At 42.1% G+C, this 22497-nt stretch overlaps 1 protein-coding gene across 1 annotated transcript; it reads right to left on the reverse strand.

Annotated features, from left to right (window-relative positions):
* Positions 1 to 134: 134 nt before the first annotated feature.
* atf6 (activating transcription factor 6) lies at positions 135 to 22294 on the reverse strand. The gene is made up of 16 exons (XM_003974115.3): positions 22048 to 22294; positions 21306 to 21382; positions 20852 to 20930; positions 20573 to 20670; positions 19684 to 19807; positions 19332 to 19535; positions 17718 to 17881; positions 12838 to 13023; positions 12622 to 12713; positions 11090 to 11233; positions 10128 to 10223; positions 9954 to 10056; positions 9354 to 9418; positions 8622 to 8733; positions 6561 to 6645; positions 135 to 1724 (listed from the first exon to the last, which is right to left on the reverse strand). Exons 1-16 carry the CDS (start codon positions 22163 to 22165, stop codon positions 1525 to 1527), a joined length of 1947 nt encoding a protein of 648 aa, XP_003974164.2. The 5' UTR covers positions 22166 to 22294; the 3' UTR covers positions 135 to 1524.
* Positions 22295 to 22497: the final 203 nt, after the last annotated feature.

Consider the following 22497-nt stretch of genomic DNA (forward strand, 5'->3'; position numbering starts at 1 on the left):
TCGCCTCTAGTCACAAGGGGAACTGACGAGGCACTACCAGTGCTTAAAAAAATCCCCAAACAGATTTTATTTTAGCCTGTAATTTTTCAACGAGCGGCCAAGAAAATGCAGATAAATGGTACAGACACAATGGGTCAAGAAAATCCAGTGTTTATTTTGGTTTATTCAAACAAAATACAAAAAGTCAAACACGTAAAAGTGGAAATTATAGCATGACTTGAGAAATCCATTCAGTGAATATTTATCCTTTGAAACTAAAAGAGGGTGAAATAATTACACCCGCCCACACACATAAACAAATATAATAAACACAGGTCTTTTTTAAATGTTTTTTTTAGGCATTTCTATAAACTATGGCATAATAATCTGTGCAGTGGTATGTTGCCAACCAACGAGACGTCGGGCTCCAACAAATACCTTTTATGCTTGAAGGAAGAAGGCTCCAATTCTGACGATGTTTACGGTCTTTTTTCTCCAAACGAGGTTGAATAAGGCATTTGGGGTCAGAACCAGTATTCCCAGCGTCTGCATGCATAGTGCAACTTGGATAATTCAAATCTGTTGTAGGCTGAGGTTGTGATAAAACTGCAAGGAATCCCATTAGGATGGAAAAAGCTGACAGATTGTTTAGTGACTACATGTTAAAATGGGCATTTCACATTTGATACAATTTCCTGCAACCATTTCATTGCACTAAATAAAACTTTCAGTCTGTATCCTTCAAACATATAGTATTTCACTTATGTAAAATTGACAACAAAATCCCTGCCAGGCATAAAAAATAGGGATTAATGAATACTCTCACAAGAGCTGGTAATATAAAGACCAAAAACCCAAAATAAAAACATTATCATCACAGAGAAGCAAAAAAACCAGCTGTAAAATCTGGAAATGAATAAAAACCAAACAACTGATAATAGTGCTTAACCTGCTTCTTTTAAAGATCACCTGACTTCCTGATGTAAATGAGCTTTGTTTTTTTTTTTTGTTTTTTTTTAACTAACTAGCTACTCTACTCTACAAAAAAAACAGCAAACACCCTTCTGCTCTTCTGAAGCATAAACAAAATGAAATATTTCTTATATTTTATCTTTCTTTAATTTTCAGGCTACAAGAGTTTCTGCATTCTCCACTGACAGTCGAGGGTTTTTCCCCCCAAATCAAAACTTTGCAGAATTGAGCAGAGGTGCTGTGGGCTAAAACTATTTGTGTTATGATGGGGTGACTCAGGGTTCAATGCTCAGACCCCTGCTGTTCTGCAATTACCCATATATGGGACTAGTGAGATTACAGGCAGAGGTCCTAGCTGCCACACAAGGAGCCCCAGAGTACCTCCGGATATCAGCCCTAATGAAGAATCTGGCCGACTGATGCAGTTTGTGCAACCTTTGCACTGTGATGGCTGATTTTTCTTTTAAAACTAACAGTGATGAAGCAGATAAGGGAACAAAAATGGGTCAGCCTAAAGCTGTGAGTCCCTGTCGTAATGATGAGGAGCATTAAATAAAGATGCCTCCGATGGTCTCAGGCTGATCCCATTAACACCCCGACCGGAGGTGCCGCCGTGGTTTCAGTAGTCGGGGAGTGCTGGTAAACCGTGTCCGTGTGGTTGACCCTGAGTAAAGGTGGGATGGCGGAGGACCTGACGTGGAGGATCCTGGTGTCCGTTACTTCACAGTCGATCTGCATCATGACCTCATAGTCTTTGTCCTGGATGATGCTGTCTGTGAGACAGAAAGGGAGATTCTTGGTTATCAATGTGTTAATAAATGTGTTGTCTGTGCTTTTGTGTTGCCACGGAGTCCCAAAACCTTTATCAACTCAGCATACTAGCTGTTCACTAAATTTATATCACTATTATTAATGACAGGTTTTTGGATCACACTTCTCGCAGAAACAGACCCAGAGTATTTAAGAGAGCATCCCATCAGGACGCCAGAGGAAAATAAACCACAACCTCGGCTGAATGCGGAGTCAGAGAGAGCCCCGTACTGGATCCCTCCATCGTACAAAGAACATACAACTGCACCACAAAAGAGGCTGATGTCTTCTAATTAGTGTGGGGGAGAGAGATGAAAATGATAACAGTGACGACAGATGAGGAGCCAGGATCCTTTGTTTTCTGCTGAGTTGAGGGGTGTAAAACTGCAACTTGAGAGAGGTTTGTACAGATGATGAGTCAGACCGTTGTGTGTGAGGAAACCTCAGAGGCAGCAACAAACTGGACGACGCGGAACGCAAAAATCGCAGGAACGTTTCCAACGAGACCATCCTGACGTCTGACCTACAAAGTGATCTCTCTTGAGAGTTTGGGGCCTTTTCTTCCAGGCTTTTCTCTGAAGAGTGCCGTCCGAACGGACATGCTTGTAAATGTCATCATTTAAAACAGGGCGGGGCTTTGAAACATCCCGAGGAGAGATCGCCGCTTGATTTACATTAACAGACAAGTTTATGACTCTCGGCTTCCTTTGTGTGCTGGTAAGACAGTCAAGATGATAACAATCCCCATATGGACTGCACACGTCAAATACACCTCTGCCATTTTAAGTGTGTGTGTGTGTGTGTGTGTGTGTGTGTGAGTGGCCATGAAATGGAGAAACAGGCATCCTGAAAAACGCCTTCAAGTTGTTTAAAAGCTGCAGTCCACCTGTACAAACCATCAGCGCGTCAGCCTTTCTGTAGGATTTGCACAGATGTGAAACTTCAGATGTAATCCTCCGGTCCTTTCCACACTCGGGAGACTCCGCGGATAGTCCCATAATTAGGTGCTTTGTAGGTGAAGTGCTGAGTCCGCCTGCAGCTGAACTTCCTTCTTTGTACCTACGTTGAAACTGGAATTTTCCGAGTGGCTTCAGTGTTTAAACAGACATATCTGGAAATCGTCCTCAAAGTTAGGATTCTGCTCTTTCTCACACTATGTCGATCACCAATTAGAACCGGGCCTGCAACTGTGGTCTCTGTGTACAGCTTGATGAGATCACAAAGGAGCCCCCTGCTCCCGCCTCGGTTCAAGGCCTTGTAGTCACCGTAGAGCCCAGCCTGTGGATTCTATTTAATTGGGAATAAACAGTTGTGACATAACCATCATTTGTTAATTTCAGGGCAGTGATAAACAGAACAGGCAGAATGCACAACAGATGATCAGTGGTGGAAAAGGTGAATAATATGCACCCACGGAGCCCTTGGAATTATATTAGATTATACACATGGAGACTTGCACAACTCTACTATCACTTCTTGTAGATCAGCGTGTTCAGTGAGTTGCTTTCACTGTTCTGCCCATGTAATATTTGTTTAGCTCAATATTTCCAGCCGCTCCAAGGAGCAACGTTGAGCATAAGCAATTCAATTGAGCAAGTGTGCACCATGTGCACAGAGTTAATGACAACCTGATGGACAGAATGAAGTGTTTAGCAGCTGAAGCCCCAGAAAATGCCCCAGAAATCAATAGAGATGGGGGGAAAAGCAGGCAGAACAGCAGCCTTTCACTACCTGGAGGGTCAAAAATAAAATGTCAACTGAATAACAAATGTGTCACTGATACATGTGTGCACAGACAACATGTCTATTACAGTGAGTCCATGAAGTCTTGGTTTTTTGTTTCCTCCCCACAGTCTCTTTATGCCCAGTATTTACAACATAATGACAGAGTAATTTGTGGACCTTAACCTCACTAGCCTGAAGACTCATCATTAATGTCCTATGTTGATCACATTAACCTTTCACCAAATTAGTGAAAGCCTAATTTCTATTCACCCGAATGAAGAGTGAAACAGGAAACACGCCGCCACAAGGCCAGAGTCCAAACAGCAGCTCTTTGAAGGCGCTGCCAAATCCACCGTCTCGATCTCCACCAGCTCTTTCCGCCTTTTACAAATGCCATCTGGAGATGTTCCAGGAAGTTTCAACGACGCAGCGGGCTGGTATTCGCTGATAAAACCTCCAAGTCTGGCACTGAAATGTCTGAAGAAACCTGAGAAAACTTTGGGCGGCTTCCAGGCAAACGCAAACTCTGAACTCATGTAGATGAGGCAGAAACATATGGTGAGCCCAGCAGAGTCCATCCAAAGAGTACTCAACATGTTGAGGTGCAAAAAGGGTCTGTGTACAGTCCTACCCACGCAAAAGCTACATTTTAGAAACTAAGACACTGTGGCTTCACTGTAGGGGTTCTCCCTCAACCCCCCGGAGAAAGTTGCCTCCACAGCTGTACTACCAAAGGTTGATCCACTTGTCAATGATGTCATCACCAAAACATTTCTCTCCTCTAAATACGCATGCTGCTTCCACTTGATTGACTTACTAATCAGCAGAACATTAAATAAACACACCATTCAGCACAGGAGGAGCCACTGTTGAGCCAGACAGATTCTGAAGGACGATCAGGGACGTAGAGGTTGAGTAACTCGAACAGAACCTCTGAACCGTGGATGCGCGTCAGGGCAGAAACAGGAGATGGTTTACATCAAAGTCTCCATCTTGGATGTTTGATTATTGCCCAAGATGGAGAAAATGCTCACTGCAAATTAACAAAGCCTGTCCACCTCCTCCAGATGAAAACCATTTAGTGACTAGAGAGGGAAAGCATGTCTAAAAGAAAAGCAGAATCTGGGAGCTGGAAAGAATTATCCGCTGTGAAGCAATAATGCTCCACAAAGAAATACTGTTTCTGTTTTTCTCGGCCGGATAAATATGCTCTGTACATCTTCATTTAATCGCCTCAGATGCGTTTAACATTTGACTTGAAGCCAGTCATGAGTGACATCAATAGAACAACCACCACTGACATCCATACTAGCCAATCCTGGTCATGGACAGGCTTAAAGACGAATAGTGAAGGACACACACATTCTTACCTATCAGCTGCACAGTCTCCCTCTCATTCATGTGATTCCCTGTTAGCTCAAATTACTCCACAATGTTAAAACTATTCACAGTAGGACACTTGTTTCAAACTCAAATCAGACTCCGAGGATGGAGACAAAGCTAATGTGAATATTGGCTGATGAGGGGCCTGAGATCAATGCTCACACACTGAAAGAGAAGTAAAGTGTAAAATCCCAGTCAGACAGTGAAAAAGACATTTTTGAAATGAAGTAATCAAAATAGATAAGTCTGTTATTGATCATGTATCAATATATTGTCCTTGAATATAAGAAAAAGACATTTAGTAGAGCTAAATGGAGATGCTGTGAAGTCAACTGTAATGGAGTGTAATGGAGAATCTGTAACCATAGCAACCTAAAACTGTCATCCCTCTTTATGTCTCTTGTCACAATCTGGTCAAAACAGTTGATTTTCATGCAAAACCTGTGAGAAATTATGCAGCAGATCATTCAAACAAGGATCTGCTGGTATGAATCTTTTCAGTCCCTGGATACCAGCTTTGTTTGATGGTTTCGACATTGGCTGAAAGGGTGGTCTTGGGTTTCACTATTTACCACCACTCCGCTGGGTCAACTGACCAGCATGGACCTTAACATTCTTTCCTGACAAGACCAACCAAAAACAATGTTTACCTTCATCAATCTTCATCGCAACCGCCGCCTTCACGGGAAAAGAAAGCCATTTCCCTATCGCCACGTCTGCCCTGCGAGAGAGGCTCACATTCCCCGAGCTGCGTCTCCTCAAAGTCAGCTGAATCGCTAATCTGTTGTGTTAGGTTGGCAGTCGGAGGGCAAGATAACGTTTCTGAAAAAATGCAGCGCTGACAGCCAATAACAACAACGGCCCATATTCTTCTTCTTCCTACGCTGACAGCCCAGATAAAAACTTCTTCTGTACAGGTTGCTGACTGGAGACCTCAGATTGACGCCTTTTCTTTATTTTGAGAAGAATTTTAAAGGAAAAGAGCAAAACGAAAGGTTCTGAACAATGACAACATGCAGTTGCGGGAGATACTATAGATACTAAGGCTACAAGCAAATGATGCTATTCTCCACTTCCCAAAGCTGCTCAGCTAAAAAGGCTGAATCCTGCTGGAGGTAGCCTTCAAAACGAGGTCATGAACATCTCCTACTGAGGAAAACTGTTGCTCAAATAAGCTGAAACTGGTACAGAACGAGAGCCAACACCATTATATTGAACCACAGGTGCAGGCAGAGTAGACCATCTCATGACTGGAATCCACTCTTTTATCCACCTATCTGCTGCACAGGTGACTTCACAGCATCATGAAGATCATCCATGCAGACCAGACTTTTCTTCCAATCTATCTTGCAACCATGCAAAGGTAAACTTGTGTTGGTGCACATCATACAATTTCTTTTTGCAAATCCCCAGTACTTTGTTGAATACAAAGGGATTTATTCTATCCAGCTTAGTGCTTACTCAGCAGTGTGTTTGCTGCTTTGGCAAAGGATTTAAAATAACAGATGTTTGACTTTGCGACAAAAAGTTGCTCTCTGCATATTTTTAATGTAAAAAAGATTCATATAAACCACAATTCTCAAGCAAACCAGCAGCAAAACTAAAACCACACCACCATTTTTAAGCTTCTAATATTACGAATAGTGTTTTCTTTTAAAGACGCACATTGCTGGTGCTGTTGCCGTACATACCATTGATATTCATAGCTGGCAGAACCACCGACATCTTCGGTCGACTTCCTTTAATGTGGCTGGTGGCAGGAAGTAGAAGATGATCCTAAAAACAAAGGAGAAAATTTCACGTCAGGCAATGAGAACTACAACTGACCCCCTAAGAGAAAAGCCAAATAGGACTGGCTGGAAGTTTTCCAGAATGGAGCTCAGAAATTTCTTCTTAAAACCTTCACACTGTTGGAAATACTTATCAGTCTATCCTGAGAGAAGCCTTTCAAATGCATCACACTTAAAATGGCCCCTTAAAATACCAAAATAATGAACTTGGCAAAGAAATGAAAGCCTGTGGGATTTCTTTCAAACTCAATATTAAAGCTTTTGTGTCCACAAGGAATAAAGAGAATCCCGGTCAGCTCCGCCTACCTTTCCTCGCAAAACTGAGTGTGGCTGAAATGAAAAATGAGAGCAATTGTGCTGAAGACAGATCAGAATCTTAGGCTAAGAAAAGAATAACAGCATTTACACAAGGCTGCATGTTACTGTTACACTATTCAGGTCTCATTAACATTTTTAAATCTGAGAGATTTAAAATTCCAGAACTGAGCTTTGAGGAACTGATGTGATGCCTGATGAAAGCAATTAGTGATAACATTAAGAAAATGAATGCTACAATTGACCGTGAAGCTGTTTTCATCTGGTCTGGCAGATTAGCAAACCTGGTGCGACAGCAGCAGCCGTCAGCGGAACAAGTGAAAGTTTCGGGACTCTTATAGGAGCCTGTCCGCAGTGAGAGTGGCCAGTGTTTCCACCACCTCACCTCAGCAGACACTCGCGCAGAGATGCAGGTGATAAAAGAATGTGTCGGGAAAGATTAATGGTACTTTGGGTTGTGGTGTGGTTTCCATCACCTCACCACATTTTACAGTAAAACAGAGTTAAGGGAGCTAATGTGCATTTATGGTTGACAGCAACCTCGGCTAACACGCGGCCGTCTCTGTCACTCCGGAACGACCTCAGCTGACGACGCGAGTGGAAACGAGCCCAGATAAAATAGAGATAAAGGGACAAAAGTCAAATTTTATACAGCAATAGGCTTTAAATCCAAATTCCAAATTCATTCCAGAGCTCTGACGGTCTTGTAACAGGATCACACCAACTGGAAAAAAGAGAACTTTTCTGCTGACGTGCATGTAAACCCTTGAAACCCAGGAAACAAAATACTGAGAAGAAAACTAACTGAAGAAAGCTGACAAAGGTCTGTCAGAATTTAAAAAAAAAAAACTATACAGTGGATAACAGTAAGATGTGCTCTCATTATTTATTTTGATATATTTGATTATTCTGCCAAAACCTGCTGCTTAAGCACAGTACAAAACTACGTCAAACTTTAATCACAGAGATCTAGCGATGAAGACACTATTCAAGCTTTGTTTGCATAGCAAATATATTCAATCAGAAACAAGCTAAAGTGTCAGATTTCTTCATGCATATTGAGAGACTAACTATCAGGCCCCTCAACCCAGATACACCATTGTTATTATTATTCTGGCTGTAACCATGCCAACTTAATGAGGGAGCATTGTGACTTCCTTTATTGACGAGAGGTCTTGGAAACCTGGTATTTGACAAAGAAACATTTCTAATATCATATCCTGAAACACACAGTGCATATATCAATAACGTATATTCATTATAGGTGATTTCTTTACCAAGGGAAAGTTTTAAAAATAGGACAGGAAATCCAAGATTAAAAGCCAACGAGTGTGATGTCCAAGCCTAACCATATCAAGATGGAAAATTAAAAACAGACTCTTTTATGTGGAACAATCAATTGTGTGTGGATCAAGAAGATTAAAATTACATGTGGTCGCAGTTGAAAATAAATAAATCAAAAGGGACTAAAAAAGAGATAGTTATGCCCTACCACAATTCTATATCACGCCTCTATTTGGAAGATCTGGCTTATAATTGCTATATAGAGTCATTTTGTCAGTTTGTCTGCATGCACAATAATAAAAGAGTGCGTGTGAAAACGTTGATTGAAAATCTTTTATGGTAACCACACCAGTGGACACTCACCCTGCGAAAAGACACCACGTAGAAAGTGTCGCTGCGGCGATTGATTTCGTCAAAGAAGTCACTGTAGGTGCGATGAGGTGCGTAGTACACCTGCAGCTCACTGCCGGGATTCCTGAGGGATGAAGGAAATCACTTCTAAGAACTTTTTTTTAACCGACACAGAAACCTGACCATCCAGCCCAAACCCTCAAAACTGTAGGCTGGCTTAGGCAAAGGTGAACTGCTGAAATTAATTTTCCCTCTGATAAATGTTTCATAGACTAATGACTTTAAACTGGGAACAGAAAAACTGCAGTTTGCCAAGAAATCAATTCAGTCCATTTGCGCAACCTTAAATATTTTCCTCCAGAAGGAAAAAAAATGCTCGTATTGACAGCCAAATCTCTGCAGTAGCGATGGAGTCACCGATTAGATGAAAAAGGAGGGCAAATGCCAAAAATGTAAAACTAAAAATAGAAACGCTAGCTCTCATTATAGTTACAATTATACTTAAAATAGGGTAATATCCAACTATGGCAAGTCACAATCGATTACTGTGGATTGTGCTGGTAGTAAACTCTCCCGTCTGCAGCTCTGAACTGATGAAGTTCACAAAGAGGTGCTGCTGCACGCAGGTTATGAGAAATCTACAGTGCTCTGCCCTCCAGCTGTCAGAAAACACTCCATCAGTCAAAGTTAACAGCTTCACATAAAACTGGAACCTTTGTTTCAATGCAACAAGACTGTACTCACTTCTCTGCGTCTGTGTATTGGACCGTTACAATCTGGGCATTTTCAGCGTCTTTACTCACGGTTTTCTGTTAGGAGGGAAATACAACAAACTCTAATCACACTGCATCTGTCTGCTAGAGAGCAGGAGAAAGAGAGAGACAGCAAAATAACAGAAGCCTGAACCTGCATCTTAAAACATCTGCACGCACAGCCCAGGTGACCAGTTACAAGCACAGGGAAGTAAAGTTGACAGTAAAATAAAGAATGGTTACATATAAAGGTGGCAGCACCTGGAGCGTTAGACCTACTGTGACTTTGAAAACAATGATGGAAAAAGCAGGGGGCCACTAATCCTTCAGCTCCCCTCTGAGTGTTGTGTTTACTTTCTCATGGCTGCTGACTCAGCCCAATAAAGAAAAAAGGAGAGGAGAAGAAGGGAAGGTGTGCACTAAGGTGAAACAGTGGTGAAAGGGCTTGGGTTGGCCAAAAACACCTTTATATTAAAAACTAATGACTCAATTAAAGTTAAATTTATGAAGTCTTTTTGCAAACAGCGAGTGCTGACTTTATCGCGACCCATTAGAGACGCCTTCCAGTTTCCTGAAGCACGCTGCGACTTACCAGTATGGTCCCGGTGGGTTTGTGATTGCCGTTACCCATGCGTCTAGATTTGGTCTGCTGCACCTCATAACGCTGGACCCAGCCCCTCAGCTCATGAGCTAGTCTGTAAACAAAGGCACGTCAGCAACAGTTTTGATATTTTATGCACAAGAATGAATGTGATCCATAACTTACTCTAAACACTTGGTCCTGTTCACGGGAGGCCGACATGGAGGGGGGGGTCTGAGGAAGATGGGGTCTTTCACGACCACCAGAGCCTTATCCTCAGAACTGGGACACAAGGCAGATCACAATGCCTGAATTATGCGAGGATTCTATATGATATTTTCATTAACTTCCTGGGATTCTTACTTAAACATGGCAGAATTTAGTATAACATACGTGATGAATATAACCTCAGTGAGCAAACATATTGCTTGAGGTGATGATATAGATCATCTACCGTTCTCAAAAGTCCTCCTAAGACCTATATTAACATTCCACTACTGCAAGATCCTCTAGATGAGGTTGCATGTCACCCTCGTCATCTTCGCCCCGGCTACATTTGGTGCCGTCAGCCCTTCCAGTAATGGCTAATATGTTCCTTCCTGCCTGAGCAGCTTCGAGGCTGGTGGGGAAATACGATACCGCCGAATGGTTTGCATTAACGTTTTACCATGACTCCATATAGAGATCTGACATAACACAGGCTGGCACAGCCACTCAAACGGTCTGGCCACCTTACAAAACATTCCCCAGACGGGGGTTTTCAGGTAATGTTCCGAACAAGAATGTTATTTATGCAATTTAAAAATGAAACTGCCTGGTCTCTGTGGCATTTAGAGAAGAAAGAAAAATACACAGCTCTTTAGAAAATAAGCTGTTACTGGCATTATAAAGCCGCACGTCAAACAAAGCCCAACCCAAATTTCCTACACTGTTACATTAAGCACCAGTTTTGGCCCTATCTCAAGGGGCCGGGAGGTATTTGAGAGGCAGGCATTTGGACTGAATTAGTTACCATGTGCAGCACGTGTTTACACGTGCCCGTAATGAGTTGACTAGTTGAGACCGATTCCAGACACAGGTGCATCCTGGCTCACTGACACAGTATTATGTTGTGAGAGGTGTCAAGGGTGGGGCACTGAGCTCATTACCTGTCGCCGATCTCAGAGGGGCCACTGCTAAGGGGATCGGGCCCCATTGCAGCCTCAGTTTCTGTCTCTGAGGCAAAGTCCAACAGGTGTCTGCCTCGGTGCTGAGTGGGAAAGACTTCATGCTTGGAGCTGCTCTGAAACACACTGTTGGAAAAGAATAGGCGGGTTGAGCGATGGACAAAGATAAAGAACAGTGAGGGAAGTCAGGAAAGATGAAAAAAAGGAAAAAAGAGCAGCACAAAACAGCACAGGAAGTGTGGGCAGAATGTCATGTGGCCCTCATCCTGTGCACAGGAGGGTCTTAGCAAGGAGATCTGAACTCTGATCTGGACTGTACAATCAAACACATGCTGGGACACTGGCAAAAGCACACAGGCTCTTCAAACAGCATTACTACAGTGGCTGCTATTTTCATTTCAAAGGATTCGGGTGGGGGGGGGGGGGGGGGGGCATGTTTGACATTCCAAAGGGGAGCGCTGGCACACAACACGCAGATGCAAGCACAGGTAAAGACACATGTAGAATCAAGCAAACATTAATGGCACAGGGGCTGAAAAATGTTTCCCCAGTCCCAGAAAACTGAATATCAAATCTTTTTTTCCACAGCATCGCTTGAAAACTGAATTTATCACATGACAATTGAATATGTAGACTCGAGCTAGAACTTTTGAGGCATCGTTCATTATTCCTGCAAGAAAACATTTTTGTGTCATGAGAACAGAGAATTTATCATCAGCTGAAGCTGGATGGAGCTTTTATAATTACACAATCCCTCCATCTGCTGTGCTGAGTTACTGGGCAGACTCTGTACAGCTTTTACTGGCCTTATGCTAATTTGGCTATTGTAATTGCTGCAAATGATGACGGAAAACTTAATGATAATAAACAACTTATTCATCCATTCATCCATACAATATTCTCTTATTACACCTAAAATGGGAGAAGTTTACTTTCTTATTCACCCATTAGTCCCAAAGTCTCATAAACCTGGCAAAACCAACGGAGGAGGAAGATAAAAGAGCCAGTTGAAGCAGATGAGCTATTCTTTGTTGATTCCTTTTTAAACCTCTGGGATGGGGGTCTATGCTGGACAAGGCCCGGACGTGTACTGGAAAGCATTACTCTAGGTTGTATCAATTGTTCCATTCTTCCATTCAGCTGAACTCAATTACAGCTTTATCAGGAGCCCAATGTGAGTGAATGTGATAAATCACAAAAAAGTCTTAGGTAATGTGTTGGAAAAATATCGTAAGACACGCGTTACAACTACTTTGGTCTAATTCTGGTCATTAAATCTGTCAGATAAAACGGTGCGAGAAGGAAATGTTCTGTACTGGAGTCAATAAACAGAATTCAATTTACTATTAACAGGATAATTATAAGGGGGATAATTATAGTCTTGTAGGCTTCCAATTTGCCCTGCTTGTGCATCCACAGCATGTTGCCCCCAACTGATTTTCCTACAAGGCTAATACTCTTCAGGGCCGTATTAAAAGGGATTCATAGCAACCAAATATGCACCATATGCTTACCTCATTGGTCCAACATTAATCACAAGGAACACCAACACCACCATGAGACACACAGCTCTCCTCTTGGGAACCTTTGCATTCATTGCTACATTCTGCAGGGGAAAAAAAAGGAATCGTGCAGGTTATTATTCACAAACAACAGATTGCTGATATGCTTAAACAACTATTCTCTAAAAGAAAATTGACAACACTTTCAGGAATCTTGTGGCTTCTCACCTCATTCAACAGACCCTCGAGTTGTCTCTTGAGGTTGCCATTCTCGCACTTGAGCACCTCATTTTCAGACAAAGCCATTTTCAGACGAGTCTCCAGCGAGAGCAGGTACTCTTTCTTCTTTTTTCGGGACAGCGATGCCGACTCGCGGTTCTTTATCATACGCTGCTGCCTCTGGGAGACCTTCGACTGGAAAGATGGCAACAAAGAAGAGAAAATTAGGAGTCGTTTAGCGACGGGCTCATGACTCACTACACATTCTCATCACACATGGATTCACTCAACACCTGCGAAGGGAGGAAAGAGAGGTGATTATTGTAAGAAAGCAATAAAATGAATGCCAGATTGAACAAATTGCAGAGTGGTGGGTAAGATTTGTAAAGAGTGTCTGCGCTTCCTAAAGCATTTGGAATAAAATCACTTCTTTCTTTTGAAAAATTCCTGTTAATTCAACCAATTTCCTAAGCAGAGCCCCTGTTGTATTCCGTTTCATTGATCAGAGCATTTTTATTTTCAAATGATCAAATATTCATAGCAAAATTCAATGGCTTGGTTTTAGTTGTGAAGGCAAGAGACAGTCCTCTGATCTGTCCTCAGAAGTGGGCATCAAGGCACTGGACTGGACCGGGAAGTCACAGGCAGTGATCCAAAGAATTCACAGTCAAAGTCCAAGTTTTCTAGTTCAAAAATGTAATTAGGTTAATTATCATTCTCCTCCAAGTTTATCTTGGTTTTATCTGTTTGAAGAAAAGGATTGCAGATGTCTCCAAAGAAAGTCTAATCCTATTGATGAATGGTACCAAACCCTCTGGATTGCATAACGCATACACATGAACTGAAGACACAAGGAGTTTAGTAAGCAAAATCTATGAATAAGCATCTTATTTACAGTGAAGACCCCCACATTTAATGCTTCTCAGCTCTGCCGTGTCATTCTGAATTTCAGATTCCTCCATACAATGCACAAAAGGCCCCAGCGGTTTCCAGGGTTCCATGTCCAGGATGTGTTGCACATGGTAAATTGCACCTTTGCAACAAATCACGGCCCAAAAGAGCCCTTAAGGGCGCACAATCAAGCTTCTGCTTAAAAATATTTACACTGACATCCTCTGTGAGCTGCAGAGGCCCCTCCGCTACCTCTTTTCTATATGTGAAGAAAGTCATGTTTGCAGAGCGCAGCACAAAGAAATATATTCACGTGTGAGACATCTAAAAACAGAAGCAGTACAAATAATGGAGGTCTGCTGATGAAAGAGAAAAGGTTGGTTAAGCAATCCTTAACTACTGTAAAGCACTCTCCATTGCTGGTTTTGTTTTTACCGGGAAATAACTAAATAAAACTTTTTCCATTTCGTTTTTGGTTCATTATAAACTGAGAAAGCCCAAACCCACAAAATTCAAATAAATACAAGGCAGATGAATAAACATTTATAAAAGAAAACAATAACTAAATAAATAAATAGTTGTTTAACAGTTGTTTCCAGTCTGAGACATCAGTGGGATTTCCTCCATTAAAGGTCGCTGAGCTGAGTAGCGGAAAAACAAAGTTTTACATGCAAACCAAAACAGCACTTTGTCTAACAGGACCTATTGCAAAGGTGTCAAGACCCTTAGATGCGGTGACTATCCAAACACCGTGGAAGACCATCCAGTCCCCAGATACCCATCTACTGCCATTCTTCACACACAAACACCAGGGCAAGCCTTTGGAGATCCTGGATGTAATGGCCCCACTGGTGATTAAGCTATTTGGATCCCCATATTTATGTTCTGTCTCCTGAGAAACCCCACCGTCTCCCAGCCCAGATCTGGGAGCCGTGCCACCATCCCAAGCCTGGGAACCCTGTAAGAAAGCAGTTACCAGGGAGTGGAGAGCAGAGGAAACTTCTCAACGGTACCAGAAGATTTGGAGCAGGGACAACAGCCTGCCAGTTTTCTTAAGCAACATTGTTTGAATATACCAATTACTGATGTTCTCATGAGCAAGATACACACACCATGGATATTACTATTATGCTAAATGTTGCTCAACATTTAGGCTTTTAATGAATGAAGGTGAAGCAGAAAACAAATGAATACATGTTTAATTTTCTGCTGGTGCAATGTCAGCGCATCACAGCATGCGAAAGAATCAGGACCTGCAAGAAATTCAAGCAAAGTTTCTGTCACAGGTAATGTCAATCACTTTAACATTTATCTATCGTGGCTCATGTCAAAGAAACTATATATTTAAGGAAGTAAAAAAGCAAAGCGGGAATATTTTGTCTGACTGAACTGAGATTTTTGAAAAATGCTGTCAGAAAATGAGCTCAATGAGCAGGCAGCCAAAATGTTTTGCAGCTTCTAATCCAAAGCCTATGAGGGGGATTTCAAAATATTGGAGGAACCTTATCAATATCTTGCAGTTCACAACACCAGGGGTTTGTTCTTACAAACAGACTCCACAACAGCGTTCCCTTTTTTTGAGTGAAGAAGAGTGCAAAAAAAGTGAGTCAACAGAGAAGAATCCTGATCTCAAGTTTCAACCAGATGAAATGGTTTTAATCAAGCCGGCTTGTGGCTAAAAGTCACTTTAAAGTACTCTGAAGCCGGAACAACGTAAACCTGAACTCATTCATCGTGTCAAGGTTTGGAGGAGAAGGGGGGAAAGCCCTTCCCATTTTCCATCACATTAGCAAACCTGGGGGTTTCTCTGTGAATCCTCCAACCATAGAAAGGGAAGAATTTGTTCAGATCTGCGATTCCACAGTGGCCACTTTGTTTCTCTCACTTGTTCTCACTCATAAATCCCCAGTTGTATCATAGTACAATACAGCACAGTGACCCAACCCCTAATGGCTGTTTACAGCTGTAACAAGCGTCTCATCCGCCGGAACACCTGCGTGAAGCATGTAATTTGATTTATAGCTGAAGCTATAGCACACAGGTCACCGTGAACAGAACTGTACGTGCAACATGCTGTGACTGATACTACCATGACAACTTTAACATGCATGACACTCCTCTGCTCTGCTCACTACTGTGCTGCCAAACCGCAGTGAGGGTTTAAAGTGAACACAGCTGCAGTAGGTCCAAACACTCACACAGCACAACCAGGCTCAAGTGCTTGGCAGGCTACAAAAAGAAACCAATTCAAAGGCAGACCGTGATAGTATGGCAAAGGGAAACATTTCTAATGCATTGTTATATGGCTGACGTGACCCAAATCCTGAGGTGAGTAATCAGACAGATGGTGAAAAACCACCCAAGAAACTGAGTTGACCAGGTTCTCACCTACAAAAGTTTTATTTTCTCTCCAAACGTTAATGTGAGCAGCCCCGCCCCCTTTAATTACCTTTTATAAACTTTATTATTGACAGTGTTAGATTTACAAAATGGAGAGGCCTGTTTGTGCTGGCCTCTGGGACATCGTATTTGAGGTCTGGCACCAAAAGAACGTCCCTGGGCTCAATTATATCAATATAATTAGACATGCACCTTTCGGGCCCATTTGGAAGCCAGTTATTTTTATAGTCGGGGGTCAAACGTCACCACTAACAGAACAACAACTTGTGAAATTGCAGCTGAGGAGAATCATTAAAAAGGTCTGACAGAAAACACAGTTAACGTCACTACGAATTGTGGATATGGGCAAAATTGAACGCTGTTTAAAGAAGTTATGACTAATTTTCTTTTGCAGTCATGGGAAACACATCAGGGCCAAACCAAAATGAGTCCTATAAGATCTGTATTCTTTGGCTGGCTCAGTGTCGCCATGGAGATCACGGTGATTTAAGAGACAAAGCTGAAATGTAACACTTTTGGTTATGTCTGCTAAATAAAGCTGTTCTCGAGGATGGCAGACGTAAAGCTGTTCTCAAAGAACACACACGTAAAGAAAGAGTTAGAATGTGTTTTCAGCCTCAGTAAGAATAAATCATCAGAAAGTGCTAAACCGGGGGGCCCAGAGCCTGAAACAACAAGGAACAGGCAGGGAGGTACCGAGGAAGAGAGCTAACACGCTTCCTTCAAATGCTACAAAGATGAAATCAGACACGTGGGTCCAAAACCAGCTCCAGGTATCAGATGCTCGAATGAAGAATCTGCACAAGGATCGCAGCGCACGTTGCTGCCGACGTGTGTGTTTTCTGTGGTTGTCCTGGATTCCCTTCAACACACAGATGGATCTGCCCACTGTGATCCACATGCAGAGACTTATGTTGGATCATCTGCCGACTGGTTTTTAGATCCAGAAAATTGGAACCATTGGAGCTCACGATAAATGAACGTGATAACAATATAAAGGATGTACTTTGCATCTGGAAGAGACATTGTGAACACTGGCCATGACAAATTAATTCACTGAGAAATGGGAACGCTCAACACACTACATCACCTTTTCTGAATTTCGCTGTCTCATTCTTTTGGTAAAGAAGTGTTTTTTCCACATTTCTCCAAATGCAGTTTAAAGAAAGAGAATGTTTATGCGCCTCATGCTCTACTCCTGCTATCACAGCTTCACAGTTAGCAGCCGGGCACGTCTATACGTGCCGATTGGCAAGCAGCCACACAATGACAACAAACAGAAATCATGAGGGGAAGTCCTGTGAAGATGGCTTTTAATAAATTACTATTCTCTGTATGGCTTCTAATCAAAGAGTATCAGAGAAGGGAGCTTATGGGTAAAGAGCTCTACAGATGAGAGAGCAGCCACAGATGGCGTGCACAGAGATGTACCGCTTGATGAGAATAAGTTATTTCATAAGGGTGGTAAAGAGACACATTAGCAGGCGTCACGTGTTGGTAAAGACCCTCGCATTAATTGTGCAGAGCCTACGTGAGGGTTAGTATTTCATTTCAAACATTTGAAAACCAAAGCCATGTTTGTAAAAATAATGCCTCACCTCATCGTCTGTCAAGGGGCTGCAAAGGTTGACCACCGGTGGAGCAGCAACAGGAACAGGGATGTTCTGTTTCAGCGTTGGCATGGTGACTATGTTACCAGTGACGGCCTGCGGTGCTGGGATCTGTAGCACCTGGCCCGGCTGAGATAGCACAATGGGACGTCCTGAGAAAGACACACATTTTGAGTTACAAGTCTCTGAGCTGAAATCATACTTTTAGTGTTTCATGAGTCCTGATGAACATCGCCATGGTTAAAACGATATCTGAATGATCCTCTAAAACATGTTGCTGCAATACAAACAAGAAATAACATCTGTCTGCTGCAGATGGTTGAGTCCGACTCCATGAAAAGAGCCCCCTGACCTGTGGTGACCTACATTAACCCCTTGCCTTTAAGGGAAGCCTCCAAGTTTAAAACACAGGTGGAGAGATGTTTACCATCTCAACCTGTGGTCTTAAACTTCCACATTCCAACTGAAGAGGTGCATTTTATGTGCACTGACACACACAAACATGCACATGTTATCATAGTCTGAAAGAAACTTTCAGAAAACATGATATTTGTGCGTGTCAGGTTTGATGGACATGGCTGAGCCCTTCCCAAGTATGACTGTGTGAGACGCCAGTCCTCGTCCTGACCCAACAACCTTCACTTCCCACAGCAAAACACTGCCAACACTGTGTTTTGCGCCCCGGCCCAACATTGGTAGGAAAAAGTTATGAGAATGGAAGTCAAAAGAAATTTAGAGGTTTTTTTGTAATTGAGGACTTTGTGATGCTTGGGCCAGACAGCAAAATGTGAATTAATCGGTCAATATCCTCCCCCACCCCACTCTGATTTAAAAATTCCACTGCCCAGCTGTGGAAGATCTTAAAACAAAGAAATGCAGAAGTGAGCAGACCCAAGTTGACTTCCATCCCAGGTCCTGAACTTGGATGTCTTGGCTCAGGCCATCTGCTATTTTGGCTATAGCCAGAGAGAAAGAAGGGCCAAGCTAAAATTCGACTTGACAAGAGGTCAGGCACTCCACCCACTTGGAACCAAGGCAATGACATAAGTATTTATATTGGCGTGGGTGCTGCCGACAACACAAAGAGATGACAAAATTCATATATCGCAATGGCTAAACCACAACTCAACACCATAATGATTTCAATAGTGTTTGCTTTTAATATAGGTTAAGGGAAAAAATGTATAATTGTACCGTTGAAATGATAGAATAACCCAAGCTGCTCTCAACTTTTAAAACAATTGCTTAGCAAAGTTAAAAGACAGAGGTCACTGGTGAGGGAAAACTGGGGTTAAAGCGCCATCTACTGGCCAGCACGCAAAACAATCTAATGTCATTAATAAAATAAAAACTGGCAGATAAGAATGTAATACCCAAAATGTCATATCCAAACAACAACTACTGAAATAAGCTATGTGCATCACTGGCTAATGTCATAGGAGGACATGCTAAAGGGGAGTTTTTCCTTGCCACTGTTGCTTGTTGGGGGTGAGGCTCAGGGAGTCTGTAAAGGGCCTAGAAACAATTTTGATTGTAACAGACGCTATATAAATAAAGATTGATTTGATTTGAATCTGCAAGTGTTGCGATATGATGACTGACCTGTAGGGGGAGCTGGCTGGATGTTGATCGGGGCTGGTTTAACCACAGGGAGCACTGCTGTCTGCAGGGGTTGGATGATAATAGTCTTGGCTTGTAAGGGAGCTTGTGCATGAGTCAAGGGCACGGCTGTAATCAACGGTTTTGGCTGGATGGAGACCTTCGGCCCAATCTGAATGGGCCTCTTCACTGGCAGCGTTTGTTTAGCTGATATTTGAATCATCGTGGGGGTGGTTGGGGTGAAGAAGAAATGAAAAAAAAAAGAAATACATACATGAAAATGAGCCAGCATCGTCTTGATGAATTACAGATGACAGCTGAATGAGCAAATATGCAGCGGCAGAGTTCGCCTCACCTCGGGTGGTCTGGCTGGGCTTCTTTGGAGGCTTTTTGGCTGTGGTTGAGTTCACAGAAAAGCCGCTGGAGTCCGAGCACACCGAAACAGGAGAGAGCTGCGACTGTGGTGAGAAGGCCTCATCCTTGGCGGCAAAAAGAGGACACAAACGCTTTCAGGGCTATGTCATAAGAATTTAAAACAAATATATGGCAAATTCAAATCACGGTTCAAATACTGTATTAGTCCTACTGCGCTATTGAATTAACATCAGATGACTTAATCTTTTCCCTAAGCAGATGAAAGTGCATGTAAACCCCTTTTCCAAGAGAAATATAAGATTTCAATAAATGTTCTTGCAATAATAATGCAACTATAATAAGACAGTACAGAATATTGTTTTTTTTTAAAAGATATTGGACTGTAAAGGGGTCTGACATTCATAAACAATGCATTACAAGCACAATATGTGAGCACGAGTTGTAACGTCAGTAGGCAAAAACTCAGAAGGTGAAGCTGTCCTTGGTTTCAGTCAGCAGAGCTGTTTGCAGATGGTGCTGCGGGGAGACAGAACATAACCCTTGTCCTCGTGTGGACACATTGTGAAAACATCTGCCTGCTAAATTATGCTAATGTGGCTAAAGTTGTCAGCACCTTTCTCCTGACGACGGGGGCGGCGCACAGACTGGCACCACATTATCAGCGTGAGACAAGGTGTTTAAGGCTTTTATTAGCAAGTGTCCCAAGTGTGCGTATTGCTGCCCCAAAGTAAAGAGCAGCTGTCAATGTTTGGAACATATGGCACGTATGTAAATACCCTCAATCAATACCAATGGTAGCATTTGAATTGGAAATTAAAAGTCAAATGGAGAAAGCTATAAAGGACAAACAAGAGACTACGGGGACTTACTTGTAAGGAGTATGGGGACAGGGCTTCCAAAGAGCAAGGAGAGGGGACAGAACTCAGAGTGTGGGCAGGTGAGACAGAGTCCACTCTCACCTCACCATCTGGACACAAAAGAATGAAATAAATAAAACCATAATTATTTCAATGGGCCTTTTATGAGCAGATGGATGGACATATTATCCATTTACTGCCACAATGAAGCCAGTTAACACTGGCTCTACAGACTCTAATGGTTTGGGTCTGAAATACAATTATACTGCTAATAATCAAGCGTTGTGGTACCTGTGCAGGTGCTACTCGTGTCCACTGCATTCCAGGGTGGTATGTTGATATCAAAGTCCAGGTCTAGATACTCACTTTCCTGAGAAACCAAACGTGCTCATTAAATAAAACTCCCCTTTGGAATTCAACATACATTATTTTATTGAGCCTTAAGTGTCACGTGCACTAAGCAGAGAAGCATTCCCATACAACCAGCAATATAACTGTGTAAAAACCTTGTTATTACCTATATATTGCTGACACCTACGCAATAATCTGACACCTGCGCTCCTGTACATGTCACAGGTCTTTACATAAAAGTCTGCTAGTCAATGATGCACCTGCTTGTACACTTTTAACAAGGAAATATCTGCCATGTCAGAATTTTTGTTGTGCAATTCTTCTTATAACTTCTATCGGACATATTCAGCTTTGTGCACTGTGTGCATGTCTCATGGCATATTGAGTTACTTACATAGCTCCCTTTCTCCAGAGCCACAAGCAGATCATCTGCATCTCCCAGGTTGTCCAGCTCATCAAACAGGCTTAAGTCTGGAACAAAAATACAGTCAGTCAGTCACAAGATCCATGTTAATCAATATACATGCACAGAAATTGTCAAATGAGTGGTTCAATGCCCAACAGGATGTGGACGTAATCATGAGTGAAGGTTTATTTTGAAAAAAACAATAGATTACAATTTAGAACAAATTCTTTCTCACTATAACAGACACATAGATAGATAGATAGATAGATAGATAGATAGATAGATAGATAGATAGATAGATAGATAGATAGATAGCAACACTGATGCAATCAATCTGGGGATAGAATTACACTAGCATTTAAAAAAAAATCTATATATATATGTACTGTATAACAAAAATAAGAACTGTCCGCTGTTCGATATCATTTTATACATCGTAATAAAGTACACTCAAATATCTGTAAATAACAGAGCAGTAATGCTCAAAATGATTGACATTACTCCCCAATCAGGGCAGGTTACATCATCACAACTATTATCAGCTAATGCTAAGCTAGTTCACTTGAAGTGCTTGGAGTTGTGTTTTTTTTAAAGTATTGACCAGTAAAGGGGTTTGTCACCAATGCATGTTACTGACGTGTTTGTTGTTGGACATATTTGTCAATTATTACATTATATAAGCAACTGGCTAGCTACAGCGCTAGCCTCCCCCCAAGACCAAGACGCTTACCCCACTCTCCTCCCTGGTCGATTGCGATTATTCCTGTCTCGCTGTCCATTGCGGGGTGTTTTATTGATGATTTTAGAGGTGTAACGTTAGATCCGATGACGTCGGCGTATAAATTCATTAGCAACTTATCGTTGAAAAACAAGCTCTGTGAAAACGTGGGCTCTTAAGACGATTCATGTTTCTTTCGGCTATTCAAAGGGAAATTTCCTGTCAGTTTGACGTAAATACACGTCTGACTTCGCTGCACTAGTACGGAAGCTGCGAAAGGACCCACGTTGTAAATACCAATCGCGTGATTGTTCAAGCCGCAGTACGCCACTAGACCACAAGGTGGCAGAATTGTACTTCTTACCCATGAAGCTGAGGGTTCGACGCCTGTAAATAAATGTCGAAAATTTACATTGAAAATGATTTGTAATGGCACAACCGTCATGTTACAATGTAGCATAG

Source organism: Takifugu rubripes, chromosome 20, assembly GCF_901000725.2.
Source record: "Takifugu rubripes chromosome 20, fTakRub1.2, whole genome shotgun sequence".
Classification (NCBI taxonomy): domain Eukaryota; kingdom Metazoa; phylum Chordata; class Actinopteri; order Tetraodontiformes; family Tetraodontidae; genus Takifugu; species Takifugu rubripes.

Excerpts from the sequence above, each read along its gene's own strand:
- atf6 (XM_003974115.3), bottom strand. The coding sequence starts at position 22,165 with ATGAATTTATACGCCGACGTCATCGGATCTAACGTTACACCTCTAAAA. Across the intron at positions 12,714-12,837 it reads TCGAGGGTCTGTTGAATGAG|AATGTAGCAATGAATGCAAA; the intron begins GTGAGAAGCCAC and ends TTTCCCCTGCAG. Across the intron at positions 10,224-11,089 it reads CCCTCTGAGATCGGCGACAG|TTCTGAGGATAAGGCTCTGG; the intron begins GTAATGAGCTCA and ends CTTGTGTCCCAG.